General features: G+C 39.0%; 2 protein-coding genes across 2 annotated transcripts; one reads left to right on the top strand and one right to left on the bottom strand.

Annotated features, from left to right (window-relative positions):
• The first annotated feature begins 6836 nt into the window (after positions 1 to 6836).
• On the top strand, positions 6837 to 12661 carry aimp2 (aminoacyl tRNA synthetase complex interacting multifunctional protein 2). Its single transcript, XM_014967572.2, has 4 exons — positions 6837 to 7108; positions 8824 to 9042; positions 9276 to 9510; positions 11857 to 12661. The coding sequence occupies exons 1-4, from the start codon at positions 6983 to 6985 to the stop codon at positions 12243 to 12245; spliced, it is 969 nt and encodes a 322-aa protein (XP_014823058.2). The 5' UTR covers positions 6837 to 6982; the 3' UTR covers positions 12246 to 12661.
• Positions 12662 to 14533: 1872 nt separating this feature from the next.
• On the bottom strand, positions 14534 to 17362 carry LOC106903630 (uncharacterized). Its single transcript, XM_014967574.2, has 2 exons — positions 16944 to 17362; positions 14534 to 16662 (listed from the first exon to the last, which is right to left on the bottom strand). Exons 1-2 carry the CDS (start codon positions 17133 to 17135, stop codon positions 14950 to 14952), a joined length of 1905 nt encoding a protein of 634 aa, XP_014823060.1. The 5' UTR covers positions 17136 to 17362; the 3' UTR covers positions 14534 to 14949.
• Positions 17363 to 17752: the final 390 nt, after the last annotated feature.

Here is a 17752-nt window from a genome sequence, read left to right as displayed (position 1 = left end):
GCAGGATCATCAGAGGGTCATCGGCTTGCTTAGCTTAAAATAGGTTGACTTTGTTCTGGAGCCTTTAGAGAGGTTTGTGAAAACAGTTGTGGTTTATTAAATGAAGAACATAATGGACAATCCTGGGCATCCTCTTAAAAAGACTATAACCTGACATTTATCATCAAATTTGTAGAAACTTGGATATGTCGATTTATGCCTGTCCTGTTTGCGCCTGTTTTTCAACTGAATTTTTCTTTGGAATTAATAAAGAAATTTTGAATCATTCTATGAGTTCTTGATTGATTATTGCTCTCGTTATATATTCTCTATTGAAACTAGGTACAGACTTTGACTGGGCCATTCTAATACATGACTATCAGTGAATCTGAATCACTCTGCTTTAGGTTTAACTGGTGTTTAGGGTTGTTTTCCTGATCAGCCTTATTCTGAAATCTGTTTCGTCTTCCAGCAGTTTCCCTTCTGAACAAAGGAATTTCCACAGGATGATGCTGCCACCGCTATGTTCTACAGTGGAGATGGTCACAATGTTTGGTTAAAAAAAAGGCACTGTACTGCAGTAACAATTGTTAGATATATTATGATAAACACTGTTCACAGACACTGAGAAAATTAATTAAATTACCAGGCATCAGTTTCTGATTCTAATCTGTGCAGCCGCAGTGGGGTGGGGGTGTTTGGAGGTGAGGGGAGACCACTGCGTTGGAAGAAGGACAAGCCTGGGGGAAGCCAAAAGGTAACACAACCCAAGCGACACGCAGTGGATCAGTGACCCCTGCGGGTCAGGAGCCGGGAGCGGTAAACAGGAAGGAAACGTGAGCCAACAAGTCGACACTGACGGCGGGATGTGCTGGTGTGGGACAGCAACGCGAGGTAATGTGACAAGCAGTTTACCTGGACTCAAGGGCAGTGGGAGGTAGCACAGCAGCAGCAGTAGAGAACATGGATCTGTTTCTGTGGAGAAGACAATGTGAGGAAAAATGACAAACTGCAGCAGTTCTGGAAGCAGGTTTTGTTTTCAGTCATCATTTGTCAAGGTCTTAAAAAATCAATTTACACCTCACTTTTCATTGATAAAAATGTGAATAAAGCTGTGAAATCAGCATATTTTCATGTGTAATCTTAGACTTAAGTTTAAGAAAACATTATTTGGAATACATTCATTCAGTTAAGGGAAAATATACTTTTTAGTTTGCAAAATGATCAGTGGCAGAGTACTGCAAAAGCAAATATGGTCATTTTTTAGCTATTTAAAATTATTTTTTCTAGATATATGTTGAAGTGTGCATTTTAAAGTCAAGTAACCTTTTCCTATTTCTATGAGGTACAATTATAGCACAGTAAGGAGGCTCAGTATTGTTGAGGAGGATACAATAGTCCAATAGTGGACATCTTTACCTATTAATTTTTGGGAAAAAAAAATATTTATGGCATTAACCCTAATGCTAAAAAAAATTAAGAAGACATTTACCTCTAGCATACATCATCTCTTTATAACTTCAAGAAGTAAAGATGATGACATGTTCTATAGTTGTGTTAGATATGAGATTTTAAATTCTCAGACGTTTCGGGCATCTTTTGTAATTTTTTTATTTTAATGAATAGAAATATAATTTGAAGTAAATGTGAGACCTGATATATTAACTATGAAGCATAATTTTGTTCAGCTCTCACTGGTCCATAGCTTTCAAGGTTTTTAAAGAAACGTTGCAACCAGGAAAAGAGTTTGAAATGTTTGAGCAGCACATGTTTACAACAAAAACATTAAACAGTCTGCACATCTAGTAATTATGTGAAAAAGGACATCCCTATAATCCATGAAAGCATTCAGGATAAAGTAAAATTTGTATCAGTGAACACTTAACAATCCAAGACTGAATATCAGCGCTGTTACCTAGCAGCTGTACCATGTGGCTCCACTGGGAATGGCTTCATACTCCACCGAACGTCTTGTTTGTCATCCTTGTCATCATTCCACCACCAGCATCTTAAAAATTGTCCCATTTCTTCACAATAATCTACAAGTTTCCTTCCAAAATGTTTGTATGCTCATAGAGGCTTCTTCAGACTGACTCCCTCAGCAAAGCTGGCGCGCAGCGTTGTTTTCCTCTAACTTTTCTTCGTCTTCTTGGCATTAGCCGCAGCTGGTGTTATTCCAAATTACTGGAATGGCCTGCTCATCTGTCAAATGTGTCTTGGCATTGTTCTTTTCAAGGAAAATTGTTCTACAATACTAAGTGGTAATGATCCTGCAGATGTCTGTTTACTGGCCATAATGAACTACAGACACTAACAGATAAGTTTGAGCTAAAAATAAAAACAAAACAAAAAAACCCCCCAAATCCACAGAACCATTCAATGAATTAGAATAATATTAAAAAGTGATTATGTAGATTAACTGCACAGATGGATGTTTGAAAGCTCTTATTTCTGTTAGTTATGATGACTTTACCGTGTACAGGTAATAAAAACATAACATTTAAAATTAGAGTTTTTACATCAAACCAATAAACAATTTAAAAAAAAAAAAAACAGAAATGTGGCTCAATAAAACATATGTTTAATACCTGCTTTTAAACATTATTTTCAAAAGACACTTTTAGTCTGAGAAGAGGGCCTCATCCAAACACATATCCTATTTTATTGAACATATATGTATGTATAATTGCAAAGAAGAAGCCTTTTGCAATTCTTTTCATAAAAATAACTTCATATCAAACGGGAAAATAAATACATATTAAATTAAAACTATAAATATTTATAAAACCAGCCAACAAGAATCTCAAGACACATTAGAAAATCAACTAATTTTTTTTCTGTAAATAAAAAACTAAACAAAATTTCCAAGTCAAGCAAATATTCTTAGACTGCACTGCATTTGTTACACACAGAAAACAGCAACAATGTAAAACTTCTGTTTATCAACAGTTACAGATTATTCAGATTATGTGCAAGGCTAAACTTGTGTGTGAATGCTTGCGAAAATGTTATCATTTTGCCAATGTAATTTTAAACAACTGATCTGTATGGGGAACATGTAATGTGAAATATCTGTTCTTTGACAACTATATATTTTCTTTCAAGATTTAAAACATATTTTAATCCTCATTAAAAATATTTTCATTTGTTTGGGAATTTACTTTGAAATGTGCAAAATAAAACGTTTTGTAGTCAATCTTGTATGGCAGTATAGTACCAAATCAGTTAATGTAATATAATAATAATAATAATAATAATAATAATAATAATAATAATAATAATAATAATAATAATAATAATAATAATAATAAAGATTTCTCTCCTTTTGCAAAGTGTTCTTGTGTTTTCGTTCATGTAAATTTGCAAAATGCTGTTAATAGTTGCATTTTAATTATACTTTACACAAATCTTAACATTTAAGCTATGTTTAACTGAGCTAAATAAAGATGTCATGTGATTGTTAATAATGTAAAGTGCATTTAGCTGGAATTAGGCCTTTGGGACTGACACAAATGCCTACCCTGCTGGTTTGTGTGGTACCTTAATAATTGATTACCTTGTTTCATTGTCACTAAAAACTCATATCAAGAAAGGAGTGTCCAGCTCATCTTACTGATTGAGTCTGCCTGAAACTTTAATCCACATCCCATCTTCAGCAGATAACAAGCGGGTGTGCTCATGCAAAACTTGGGAGGCCAAAACATGTGGAGGCTCACACACATTTTCTCTCATTCCCACTCTTTTGGAGCACCCAACTATCGGAGACATTGCTACTTGACATTGTGTATGCAAAGGATCGTTGTGAAAGATTTAACTGCCATCATAGGACATTTGAATGGTTGAATAGGACATTTGTAAGCTTACCGTAAGAACTCTATCTATAATGCAGAGGGTGACAGCTCTGCTACCGTTCCTACACAAGCTGAGCCTCTATGATGTATGTGTGTAGATTCCCTTCATTATTTATGGATGACAACCTACAAACATATTAGTGGCCATTCTTGACACACACAGGAGATTCGTGGAAGGTGATTTCTTGAAAGGCGTTGTTGTTCTTCGTAGAAGCAAGTGATCGGTTGTCTGGTGTAATTCAAGGAGTCTCTGTTTCACAGACTGCTGCACGTTTGCAACATGAATTTTTAAGACACACCCTGCTTTAAGCCCTGTGCAGTTGTTACATGTGCTGACGCATCCTCAGACTCGGTAATGGTTGTCATGAAGCAGGAGACCGGTATTTTGCAAAACTTTTCCAAATGAGAAGGCGCAAATAGGACAAGGTGGCAATCGTCTTCCAGGATAAAGTTGCTGTGCCTTACTTACTGTATGAAGGCAATTTGTCTGGTTGGAGAGGTTTGCTCATGGTTTACTTGTGGATGCTGTAGTCATAAATATTATTTTGCCCAAATCTTCCTATCATTAAAAAGTGTCAGTATGTAAATATGGAGCTTAGCTTAAAACAATTTGACATCATCTCCAAGAAGTGCAGACTGCAATGAGATTTTGTCATTTTATATACACTCAACACTTATGTTAATAAAGGATTTTTATAGATTTGTCAGCTGCACATCAATGATATAAATCTTCAAAAACCCCACATCACAAAGATGCTTTGTTGCATTGAAATGTGCACTGTGAAATCTATGCTAATACACCGCCATGTGCAGGAATGGATGTTCCTGCTGAAATCTAGACTCACAAGACCAAGTAAGAGTTTAAAATTGGTGATCCTGTGCATATTTTAGCATTAGAGATGACATTCTGGATGCTTTGGTTGTAACAAGTTGTTATCTGCTGCTTTTCTGTAATATTAAACGTATTCTACTCTGACAATAAAAAGGATTTTTCATCTCTAACTGCCTCTTTCTCTTTCTGGGGCCATTTTCTGTAAAACCAAAGACATGGAGGTGCATAAAAATGCCAGTAGATTAGGAGTTCCTAAAATACTGAAATCATTATATCTTACCCAAGCAACTTGTCAAAGTCACAAAGTCAAAATTCACTTCAGCAAATTATCTCCATTACATCTATACATCTAAATGCATTGACCTGCTGCCATGTTATGAGCTAGTTAGGAACCTACTGAACAGGTATTTGTGATACAGTGTCTATTGAGTGTAAGGTAAGGTAATTTTATTTATATAGCACATTTTCAGCAACTAGGCAATTCAAAGTGCTTTACATGAATTAAAAGGAAATACAAACAAATAACAAAACAAAGGAAAGCGCAAAAGAAGAAAGAGAATCTAATGTTGATCTAGAGTATTCAAACAAAGTGCTCCTGTTCAGGGTTGTATTCATTTAGTTTAAAACTGAAGCATGGAGCTTAATATTTAACTTAGACTGATTACATAATTTTTAAATTTCACATTGGTTGGTACAGTAACTCAATCTGGAAGCAGCTTTTTCATCACATACTTTTTACTCTGTAAAGTTATTACTTTGATAGCTAATTTTCACTTTCACTTGAATAAGATACGTTACGTTGAAGTAGCTCTACTCTCACTTGAGTAAAATTTTGGGAATTCTGACTTTTATACTTTTTTTGTCTGAAATCCTAATTTAGGAGATTAGTGTTTTGATCTAAATGCTCACTCTGTCTCATTGTGTTTTTAGGACAGAAAAATCACCCACTGTTTTAAATATAATGTCAACTAATGCAAAATATAGAAATGACAATATAATATCTGCATTTGGCAGGATTCAGCTCACATTGTGAATAATGCACTGTATTTTGAAAAAAAGAGCAGTATCAATCATGGAATAACATAAAAAAAAACTATGAATCACACAGAAATATTAAACTATTTTTTGTTATTTGTTTCATGTTTGAAAGTAGCTGTATTTGGCAATTATTTTGTAATCTCATGTACTGCTGGTGTGCGGAAATAATCTGAACGATTAAATGGCGCCCTCTTGTGTTTGGACAACCTAAGTCATGGTTCAGTTAAACAGATTTTGAATTTTTTGACTCCTCTACCTATAGACTGAAGAAAGAACAATCAGAATGTAACCAAATGATATACGTGCTTTATAGTAAAGTAAGGTTTTTGTATACAGCCTTGTCATTATGCTGAGTCCTGCTGTTGCATTAGGACTGCAAGTAAATATGCAGTATACCATACATTTTGCTAGTGGAACTGATGTGCACTATTCAAGAATATAATTTGTATCTCCTTTATGTATTGGTTTCAAATCCTTTAAGTTGTAAAAAGAATAAAAATAAATTTGGAAATATTTCTTGATTTGTTATCGTGTTAATATGTTATTGATTTGTATGTTATTTAATTCTTTCAAAAAAATACCAGAATTTACATAGTATTATAATTTGTCTGATTGCATCAGGTATTACAATCAATTGCTCCTCACTTAAGCAGCCCTTTTACCAGAAACTAACTTCAGTTTTTTTTTTTCAAAGATTATTTTTTTACTTGAAAATCTTTTGTAAAGGTTCTCTTTCTTGAGGACGAGCATTTCCTATCTCTTATTGGTTCATCTCATTCATCTCAATGTTTTTTTTCTTCTGAAAATAACATGTAGACTCCTACATGTGAATGACTGAGTAAAGATGCATCTAATCAAATTCTGACTTCATCAAACTACCAACATATAAAAAATAAAAAGACAAAGAGATTGGGAAATATCCACATGAAAACACGAATTCTATTTTTTTTTTTTTTTTTTTGCATGTTTAGAGATCGCAAGAAGTACTTTAGAACTAAAACCAATGAAAAATAAATTGTATTACTTTTAAATTAAAATTGTATACTGTTACATGAAAATTCAAATTAAATTTACAAAATAATTTATATTTAATAAAGAATAAAACAATTTTTTAATTTGTTTTAATTTTTTTCCTGCCGGATGTGACGACACAGTGGCCTCTCTTTCCGGTGCAGGCGTGTTAGCAGCACTCGCTGCCTGTCAACATCACACCTCTTCCGAGGGTTTTTTGTGTTTTGTGTTTTAAGTGTTTGTCCCTGGCACTGGTCCGAGGTGCTCCGCCATGTCCATGTACCAGGTAAAGCCCGTCTCTCCGGACATAAAGATTGATTTGCCCACCTGCATGTACAAGTTACCAAATATCCACACGAGGCAAGAGAACAGCTGCAGCTCGGACCATGCGCTTCAGGTAACCGCTTACTGGTTTGATTTCAGTCAGGATTTTTAGAGCTATCAAGCCTCAATTATAACATTGTGCCTTTTCACCCCCTTGCTATGTTTTGGTATACGTTCGTCCCAGCTTGTTTATTTTTTAGCCAAGTTAGCTTCCTGTGCTTCCATGACTGTGAAAATGTCAAATGTGGCTGATGCAACCAGTGCTCTATGTAGTCATGAGATTATGGAAGTATTATATTATCAAAAGCTAAATGAATGACTTTAGTGACTAAAGATTATACAAAAATCTATCTTTTAGGTCAACTTCATGTGTGGTTTTTAGAAAATGAATGAAAATGAAAAAAGTCACCAACTAGATTTAACTTGGCCCACTAAGAAATAATCACTTTCTTCAAAAGGGATACTGAGCTGCTGATGAAAAATGTATTACTGTGTCAAAAAGATGAGATTTTTCACAGATTTTCTTTGTTGCATCACTAAGATAACTGCTGGTTGAGATTTTTTCTGCTCAATAATACATCTCCCAATGGATGTTTGCTGTGATCATGGTTATGATCAGCGTTTACTTAAATAATTGTTGAAATAGGATCAGAAAAAAAAAAAAATCAACGCTGCAATGTTTTATGGTGAACGTAAGAATGCCAAAATTATACAGCTCTTTAGCTTCTGAGACATCACTTGCAACTTTAACATTTGTTCACATTATTTAGCAATGTGAACTACATAATATCTTTAATAAAAAATATATAAAAACATATCTAAATGAATGCCTTTAGTGACTAAAACCAACAATCCATCATTAAAGACAAACAGCAGGTATCATTTCTGATCTTTGGCACACTGTATTTAATTTACTGTTGGTTCAGTTGAACAGGCTTAGTCACAAGATGCATTTCTTAAGGGAGAACAGCTGACTTGCAGAATACTCTGACAGAACAAGGTTCTCTGTTTACTGTTTTTTTTTTTTCCTGACTTGATGGCGAAAGAATGTTCCAAGACTACACTGTTGAACTTTTACTACTCAGATCTTTTGACATTGTTTTTCAGATTGTTTTCGAAACATTTCCTCCCTGCTATGCTTGTTCTAATCACAGCTTTATGTAAATGTCAATTCTTTTTTTTTTTTTTTCCTTAAGGAGAACACATTTTGTGATGCAACCCTGTGTTAAATAAAACACTTTTCATTGATTAATTTTATTTTCACCGAAATGGCGGACAAGCATCTCTTTTTCGTGAAGCTGTTGCCGCTCCTCTGATGGAAGAGATCAAGATGGAGGCAAAGCTTCCTGTAAATACTGCTGTGTAGTCCCTGTTTATCAGCGTTGCTCTGCGGAGCAGTTTAGCCAACTTACCGTCGTCAGCAAAACCTTCTCGGTGCTCCTTTGCAGTAATATCCAAGTGTTTCTTTTCCTTTCTGTCCAGCAAGTGTTTAGCATCTAAAGCTTCCCCTTAATTGCTATTTAATGATATTTCCTATAATGGGAACTCTAATATGGAAATGTGTTATTTTTTTATATACATAAAAAATTAGGCCCTTATGAAATCATAAAGTATCTAGACCAGGTAATTAGCAAGGCATGCAAAACTTCAGCAAAGTTTTTTTTTCTTATTTTTTAATGGTTATGTATTTAGGAATTTGTTGTTATTGTTGGTCGTCATGTTAACGTATTGGTTAAATGCAGTCACTTCAGCTTTGCGAAGCTAAACTACGTCTTTCTGTCTTTCCAGAATGGCGACGTGGACCCGGCAGTCAGGGCTCTGGAAGTGCGTCAGGATGAGATCATGAGGAAGCTGTACGAGCTGAAAGCGGCGGTCGAAGGCCTCGCCAAGACTGTGACGACCCCAGATGCAGATCTGGACGTGACAGTCAGCAGCAGCCTCTCCTCACAGAGCTCCAGCTGCGACATCTTCAAAGCAACTAAAAACCTGGACGCACTGCTGGGGAAGGTAGAGAAGTGATGCGTGTTGTAGCATGTACGGCTAACTGGGCCATTAGGGCTTTTAGATTTTGGAGAAATCGTAAGACTCTACTAACCACCTGCCCCTATCTGTATCGATAACAGTCTTGATAGATTAGAGGATTTGGACAGACGCTTTCCCATTTGTGGCTGCTGTAATGGTTTAACTGTAATAGCGAAATCGACTTAATACTCACGACACATTTTCCTTCGTCCGTTTAGGACCTGGGCGCTCTCCGGGACATCGTCATAAATGCAAACCCTGCGCAGACTCCCCTCACCCTGCTGGTTCTCCACAACCTGCTGTGTCAGCACTATCGGGTTCTCTCCACTGTCCACGTCCACTCTTCGGTCAGCAGCGTGCCGCCACAGCTCCTGTCCTGCCTGGGTCCCAAACACGCAGACAGTTACGCTCGCCATATGTTCCAGCTGGGCTTCACCCTCATATGGAAGAACGGTGAGGGGGCACTGACACTGGTGCGCTGTAGTTATGTTCGGCCAGGTTCAGACTACTAGATTATGGTTTTATTTGGGTAGAGAGCAAGACTGCACAAGATGAATTGGAATACGATTTCTCAATGCTATGACAGGAATATCTGTCAAAATTAGCTTCCGTTTTTTTCTGACCTTCCTCTAAAAGTAAACAACAGGTGCAGGAAGGGAACGCTGTGAAAGTCTACCCAACCTGCAAAATACATTGTTGGCATGTCGAATTTGCATGCACAACATTTGCATGGTATCGCCGTTTTACACTTATTGATATTACAGTAATGACTGCAGCGTATTGTGCAGGTCTTGTAGAGGTACACTGTTTAGAGATTTTGTGAAGCCCAGACCTGTAAATATCTTTTTTATTTTTATTTTTTTTCCATTTTCTTCTTTGATGATCCTGGCCTATTATCACTCAAAATCTGTTTGTGCTAGTGTTAACGGACTGGAAAAAGCTTCTCACAGACCAGCCAGCAATAAAATTTAGTTCCTTATCGTCCTTCTTGAAGACACTCACAAGCCCCTGACTTATTTTTTTTGTCATCTACAGTTCTCTTGCACAAAAGTGTGTGTTTTTTTTTTATGTGGTTACACCATCATCTGTGTAGCTCTTTGAGATTTAATCTGTTTTGTTTACATGTGTTTACGCTCCTGAGGCTGTAATATTGTTGCACATAGGAAACGGCTTTCTGGATCCACGGCTTTATTCACTCTCCTCTATTCTTGCTGTATGTTTGTTTGGCTGTAGTATTCTTTTCATTTCTTGTTTCTTATTAGCCGCTACTGCTCCTGACATCTCAAGTCAACGACCGGCTCCTTCATTAGATTTAGCATGCCAGATATTTGGTCAGAGACTTGAACTTGTCATATCACGTCCTGTGATTGTCCAAATTTGATGAATGGTGAATTCTAATTTATCATGCAACTACATGTTTTTTTTTTTTGTTTTGTTTTGTTTTTTTGCAATGTGAAGAGTGTTTACAGTCCCCTGCAAAAGTATTAATACCCTTTGAACGTCACGTTTTGTCACAACCACAAATTTCAGTGTATTTTACTGTTTTGTGATGTCATTGGGTAATAACATCATAAAGACCAAGAAAACATCAGAAAAACAAAGTAAAGTGGAAGCAGGGATAAAGTTGTGAATATTTTTCCCTGTTGCCAGTTTACCCTTTGTGATGGAAAATGGATTTTGGACCTCACATCTCATGAAACTAAGTTGACAGTAAAATATGTAGTTCAAATATCAGGGCAGAAAATGTCTTAAGTAAAAGTAAACAAAAAAAAACAAACAAAAAAACAGTGTATATGATTTTAAATTCTGCATTAATGCATCATACTCTTCCGAAATCTGTCTATTAAGCCTGTGTGGTTCATCCCTGCTGAACCACACAGGCTTCATACACATCTGTGCTGTTTAATTTGGATGTCATTTCATGTGAACGCGTGCGGGCAGATTGCTGCTCAGCTTGTCTGATGTTATAAAACTTAATTACCGTACTATTTACCAGGTCAAAGTAATTACAAGAAACGATAAGACGTGAGCTTTCAAGTAGGTGTTCAGCTGCTTTGTGGAGTGATTAGGAGGTGGAACTTTATTTGGTCGATGGCTGTAATTATCAGGAACAAAACTATGTGGAAAGCAGTAGAATGAGGAAAACGTCAGAATATTTTATGTTGTTTCTTAGCTGTAAGTGTTGACATTATGCTGTCATCAAAAGTTAAAAAGGGGAATAGATTTGTTACTTACAGATACATTTTAAATGTGGCATTCTGGTGACTGGATTGATTGTGGTTAATAAGTCCAGTTTGATTTTTTCAGTTGAACTATGAAATAAAACTAGGAGGAGGCGTGTTGTCTTCAGTTGTCCAGCAGACACTCGTTCTCCATGAGAAGGGTTAAGAAGCCGTGAATCCTTACTAAAGAAGCTGGATATTCATAAGGCTTTGTTGAGGCATATTACCAAAAAGTTGAATGGAAGGAAAAAGTGTGGTCATGAAAAGGCATCTTGAGCAACCTGAGATTGCCTTCATGCCTCCCGGCACTGAAGCTGTTGTTCATGCGACATGTGAACGTACATTTCAACCAGAAAACACTTTATTTGATTTTCAAATTTTCTTTGAAACTGAATTTTAGTTAGTTAGCTCTCATCAAAATTAATAGACACTTGTAATTTATCGTTCTGTTTTGAATGTACATGAACATCTCTTTTTTCCAGTTAAATTAGTGAAATTAATGACCTTCTTGGTGAAGATTGGATTTATTGAAAAGTGCCTGTGTGCTTCTTTCTTTTTCCTCCTTGCTTGTTCGCAGTTCCCAAACTGGAAATGAAGTTCAGCGTCCGCAACATGTGTCCCATTGAGGGCGAGGCCAACGTAGCGCGCTTCCTCTTCAAGCTACTCGCTCCCTACCCCAGCGACCCCGCTGTGGCCACGCTGGTGGACAGCTGGCTGGACACGGCCTTCTACCAGCTGGCAGACGGCAGCGCCAAGGAGCGGGCCGCTGTCCTGAGGGCCCTCGACTCCGCTCTGGGTCGTGGCCCCTGGCTCTGCGGGACGGAGTTCTCCCTGGCCGACATCGCCTGCTACTGCTGTTTGTCGCAGAACGGCTCAACGTACGCCACCGCCGCTAACGTTCAACGCTGGATCAAGTCCTGCGAGAACCTGGGCCACTTTGGTCCTGCCAAGCTCCTCCTGAAGTGACCAGGGCTTTTCTAGGACCACATGCAACATGACAGAGGGGCATTAGAATAAAAAAATGATCTCAGCTATGTCTTGAACTCCTTCTAATTCTTCCCCACCCTATTCTAGTGTACTGACAAACTCGGTGGGTATAGTCATGTTAAAGTATTTATTTCTGCCATGCTGCTTTTATTAAACGAGGGGGGGGGGAAGCATGAGAGGATTACATAGACAAGCACTTGGTAAATTAAGTTTAAGTACTGAGGGAGGTAATAAACACACTGACTACACACCCTCCTCCAACTTTGTGCCTAACATGATCCTGTTCTAAACGTGTGTTAATGTGTGGGGTGTGACTAGGTCTTTTCACAAGTAATACTTTATACTATTTGTTTTCTTAAAACATTAAAAGACTTAAATTTGGATCAAACTTGAAACTTGGCTTTGCTTTGTCTTTTTGTTCCCTTTATTTAACTTCTTTAGAAAACAACATGATATTTTCTGTAGTTCACATCTTTGCCCAAAAGGAGCAGAAATATAGGTTGACTCAAGTATGCTTCCAAATATACTTTATCACTTAATACCTTTATGTACTTCATGAAAATATGCTGCTGAACGGTGACCAAGGAATGAAGTGAAAGGTAAGGAAATACTGAGCAATGTTTGTTCCACCAAACCTTCGGATCTCCCAACAGTTGCAGGGCAATCTCAATAAATTAATGTATCAAAAAGTTATTCTATTTCAGTAATTCGATAACGTGAAACTCCTATATTTAGTGCTATGCTGAATGTGCACACAATACTTAGTTGGAACTCTCTTTGCAAAAATCAACCTGTGGCTCTGCTGAAGTGTTGAAACTACAGGTTGACTTAATGTGTCCTTTGGCTTGGCACGTATATTTATTTTGGCCTAACAATCTGGTATCTTGACAAACTACTGATTCCGAATGGGGTTTAGGTCAGTTCTGCTCGTTGGCCAGTCAAACACATACCATGATCATTAAACCAGATGCTGTATTTATTGGCAGTGTAGGCGGACGCTAACTGCTGGAAAATAAAACCAGCATCTACCTGTGGTAAGTGGATTTCCAAATCAAATGTAAAATGCTTGTTAATCTAGAAATTTTGACCACCGAGCCACATTCCCATCCTTTTTCCTCTTTAGACCCGGTTCTTCTGTCCGGTCTCTGATTTGGGAGTAGCTTGGCAAATTATATTTTGTATGCAAAAATGGCAGCTAAAACAAATTTTCATGTTGAAACAGCACAAAGGTACAGATGGAGAGGCCTCTACCTTGAAAAAACCAAACATTTTTAAACTCGTATCACTAGCTTGTACTGTGACAGTTTTGGATTTTCTGCATAACTCCTGTTACTTATTCAGTTTACTTCTTATCATCTGATGTGTGCAGTAAAATCCTGCCTCACTGTCAGATGTGGAGTTTCTTCAGCAGTCCATACCTATGTCTGTATAGTCCTCTTTAGGCAAACTTGCAGGGACTTCTCTTGAATTTGCATACCTTAACATTGATACATGCAATAACACTGAAAGAAACAACCTAATCCTATGATTTCTCATTCTCTCTGTGGATGGTTTTGGATCCTCCCCAGAGTTTTGTTTTTGACAGCTTCGGTCCGTGCAGAGCCTGCGCAGAAATGTGTTTGTATTCTCTGACAGGCTCCTGTTGGTCTCCAGGCAGCTGTCTGACAAGACAAAAGCTCTTAGCTGACATCTGGGCACATGGCATGGAATACGCTTGAGACGCTGCAGCAATGGAGTTTTGCTATTTGTGAATATCTTGCTTATAAATACAGGCATCTATGAACACCAATCAGTGTGCGCTGATGAAGCCAAAGCTGCATACAAATACAGTTCTTTACAGAAACTTTCACCATGGATATGAATGTCAGGTTAAATTGGAGGTCTATTTTTTCCAACACAATTTTAACTTTGACTTTAGACATGAAGCCGTACAAATATTCTATTCAATGTATCTCATTAACTCGCCTCTCTTCTGCAGTCTTTGGCCATCTACAAGTGTTTAGGTCGATTCTGGCTGAATAATTGATCAGTATTGGCTGAATTAGTAGAGTTCATTTAAAATGGCTAATTACTTGGTGGAAATGCACAAAATCTTAATCCAGCCTTGTGTATGTATCTATGTATATGTAGAGACAGAAAAAGAGCAAGAGAGAGTGAGTTAAAACTGTAAAACTGACTGAAACTGTAAGTTAGCAGGCTTCATTGCTAATTGCCTTCTTGTTAGTTCAAATGGGACAAAAAAAAAAGCAGAGACACATACAAACATGTTTTGTTTGCCTTTTTATATACGATATAAAACATAGAGAACAAGATGCATTCGTACTTAACAGCTGTAGAAAAAAGTAGCCCAACCAAAAGACAAAATCCTTTCAGTTTAGCTTGTTGGGCTTTTCTAAAATCAAAAAAACAGCACAAAAGGAAGATGCTTTTTGTCAGCTCATTCTTTCTGAATGTCAGTGGTAATGATTGTCAATCAGATATTTTCTTTTCATTAGGCCATTATGGAGGAGCAGAAGTATGCTTCACTAATAAAAAACATGGAGAGGAGGAAAATGCAAAAAACACATCAAGGCTAAAGAGCCTGAAATGAGACGTTTTGTTATTTTCAGTCATGATTTATCACATTATGGTTTGATTTCACACAATTTGAAAGGTTGGGACAAAAAAAAACAAACAAAACAAGTCATTCTGTTAACAAAGGACACACGCTGCTGTTGTATCTTAAAAGCTGAATGCGTTCGAAGTAGTCGTCTGTTAGAAAGTTTCTCTGCGAGGTCATGAGGTTGCCCTTCTGGCTGAAGAGGCGCTGGACGGGGGCCGACGAAGGCAGGGTGGTGTTGTATTTGAGAAAAAGCTGCTTCACTCTGGGGAAATCCTGCAGACACTCGAGGCTCTTCCCCGTTCCCTCGACGTACTTGCGGATCTCCTCCGTCACCCCTCGCTGCTGGTTCTGAGCGGAGGTCTTCGCCGACCCGTAGCTGAAGAAGTCGTCCTCGGATTTTATCGTGGACAGGTTGCGGCTGGTGTTGGCCTCGGGCACGTCGCGGGGCTCCATCTGGGAAGCCTCGGTGGCCAGCAGGGAGCACATCTCCTCCCTCTCGGAGGCCGCCATCCACCACAGGCGGAATTGAGGGGTCGTTGCCGTGGCAATCTTTGCCTCATTGTTGGAGAAAAACTCCTGGAATCGAACGTCGATTGCGACGGCAATGCTGTTGATGACGTCGCCAAAGTAGCTGGCTGCGTCCTTCTGCTCGTTTAGCTTGTTCTTCAAGCTCAGGATGGTTGGGATGACGAGACCGAGGTAGCACTTCTGCTCTGCTTGGAAGAGTTCGAGCGCAAATGCGAGAGGGTGGAACACAGTCACGTATTCCTTGAGGAAGGCCATTTCCTCCGGCTGCAGGCGGGTGACCTCCAGACGGGCACAGAGCTCCGTCAGCTCCCGCTCACTGAGGGAGATGATCTTCTGCACGGCACAGTACTCCACGTTCCAGCGGATAACGGCTGGGACGACCAGCGCCATCTTTCTAATCTCCTCTGCCACTTCCATTCCGACCTGGACATGGTGGCACTTGTTCCATATGGAGAACACCTTGGTCATGGAGCTGTAGTGAAGCTGACACATGGGCCCCTCCGAGATGGCCTGCCAAAAGTCCTCAGTGATGATCTGCTCCAGGGCGTGAGATGCGCATCGCTGCACCGGGGGCAGGAACAAGAGCATGTCCTGCTCTCGCTCGCCCTCCAGTATGGTTCTCACGTTCTCGAAGAACCCAAAGTCGTCATCCCTTTCCTGACTGTCCGACACGAACTCTCTGAAGACGCTGGCAAAAGGGCTGGCGTTGTCGGTGACGGTGGTCTGGACCTTATTTTCAATGTTGTACGCCACATGGGTGTCGTGTATCCGCCCAGCGATGGAGTCGTATGAGATCGTGTCCTGCAGCCGCGGGAACCCCAGAGCGGCAGACTTTCTCTCCAGTGACTCCGGATCGATCCAGTGGCACGTAATGCCAAAGAAGCTCCTGTCGTTGGCCGTCCAGATGTCCGCTGTGGTGCAGACGTACTGGATGCTGCTGAGCTTGACTAGCAGCTCCTCTCGCATTCTGGTGAGGCCTTGGTCCACTTTGGTAAACAGGGTCACCCTGTCCATGACCTTTAGCCCCTCCGTCAAACCTGTGATCAGCCTCTGGAAACCAGGCTGCTCCAGCACGTAGAAAGACTGACAATCCTCCACGATGAAGCTGAAGATGAGATCATCAATCTTGGACTGGGTCAGGCATTTCGAGATGATCTCTGCTTTGAGTTTTTTCAGCTGGCAGTGTCTGCTTTCCTCGCCGTTGTACTCCTCCTTCTTCCTCCCTCTCTTTGCATCAGGCCTGGCTTCACAGCCCAGGTGTGTTCTCTAAAAAAAACAAAAACAAAAAAAAAACAAAGACGCGTTTCAGGGCGGATGTAATATAACTTCATGCAACTTTAGAAACTTGTGCAATACAAAAAAAAAAAAAAAAAAAAAAAAAACTATCGAACAAGCAGATGCCTCCTTTTCTTGGAGGAGTCTGCAGCGCCATGATTGGACCATGTGTAACGTTATTCATTAGCTGTTCATTCATTTACTCGGTTTTCAAACCTGAACGCAAACTGAGCTGGAGATCTTCACATTCACGCTGCGTGCATCTAACTTACGTCTAAATGCTTCTTTAGGTTTGACGTGGAGGTTTTCGACGTGGACAGCAGATTGACCCTCGGCAGGCACAGATTACATTGGACGATGATATTTTTCCCCTGATCAGCCTTGTACGTGAAATGGTGGCGATAACGCCAAGTGTTAATGGCCGATTTAGTCTCCCCGCAGACATCACGCTGCTCCACATCCATTTCAGTCGCAATGTCTGCCGCTAAGGACGAGCTAAAACACACAAAAAGTATCGTAATCCGATTTAGTAATCTTGATTACACGTAAAGTAACGCTGGCTGTGAAGAAATCCTCATGAAAAAGGGGGCAGGCCTTTGTTTCCATGTTGCTCAGCAAGTGGTGAAGGAGAGGACACCTACGTCATCTTCCTGTTCGCGAGCGCTATCAGCACAATGCTGAAGTGGGTTAAGTGCGCATGCGCCTCAAAGAAAGGGACCCGTAGTTGTTACGTCATAGTCAATATCTGTTATTTTGAGGTGCACCTTTTTTTTTTCTCCCTCGTTATTTTTCGGAGCTACCTGGTGCCACCATTAGGTGGTGAAAGGTAAAATATTACAGCGTTTGAACAAACAAATACATAATCTACAATAAATAGATATTTGAGGCAAGTTTGGTAATTGGAGAGAAAAATTGTAATTTGTTTTAAATTTTGTTCTAAAAACACATGTCACATTTGTAACTACATATTGTGCACAATTTGAAACTAAAACCTATATGTTCTTATCTTTTTGAAAAAAGATGCCTTTGTTAGTCTAACTTTAGTTAACTTTATGGAGTGTATTTCTGCTTAAGCTTTTGG

Source organism: Poecilia mexicana, unplaced genomic scaffold, assembly GCF_051168715.1.
Source record: "Poecilia mexicana isolate PSO_F unplaced genomic scaffold, ASM5116871v1 scaffold_8, whole genome shotgun sequence".
In the NCBI taxonomy this organism is placed as follows: domain Eukaryota; kingdom Metazoa; phylum Chordata; class Actinopteri; order Cyprinodontiformes; family Poeciliidae; genus Poecilia; species Poecilia mexicana.
This window is presented reverse-complemented; position numbering and strand designations above follow the sequence as displayed.

What these genes read in the sequence shown, in the direction of transcription:
- aimp2 (XM_014967572.2), top strand. Translation starts at nt 6,983, where the DNA reads ATGTCCATGTACCAGGTAAAGCCCGTCTCTCCGGACATAAAGATTGAT. An exon ending in GCTCGGACCATGCGCTTCAG is followed by an intron (nt 7,109 to 8,823) that starts GTAACCGCTTAC and finishes CTGTCTTTCCAG; the next exon opens with AATGGCGACGTGGACCCGGC. An exon ending in CACCCTCATATGGAAGAACG is followed by an intron (nt 9,511 to 11,856) that starts GTGAGGGGGCAC and finishes GCTTGTTCGCAG; the next exon opens with TTCCCAAACTGGAAATGAAG.
- LOC106903630 (XM_014967574.2), bottom strand. Translation starts at nt 17,135, where the DNA reads ATGGATGTGGAGCAGCGTGATGTCTGCGGGGAGACTAAATCGGCCATT. An exon ending in ACCTAAAGAAGCATTTAGAC is followed by an intron (nt 16,663 to 16,943) that starts GTAAGTTAGATG and finishes TGTTTTTTTTAG; the next exon opens with AGAACACACCTGGGCTGTGA.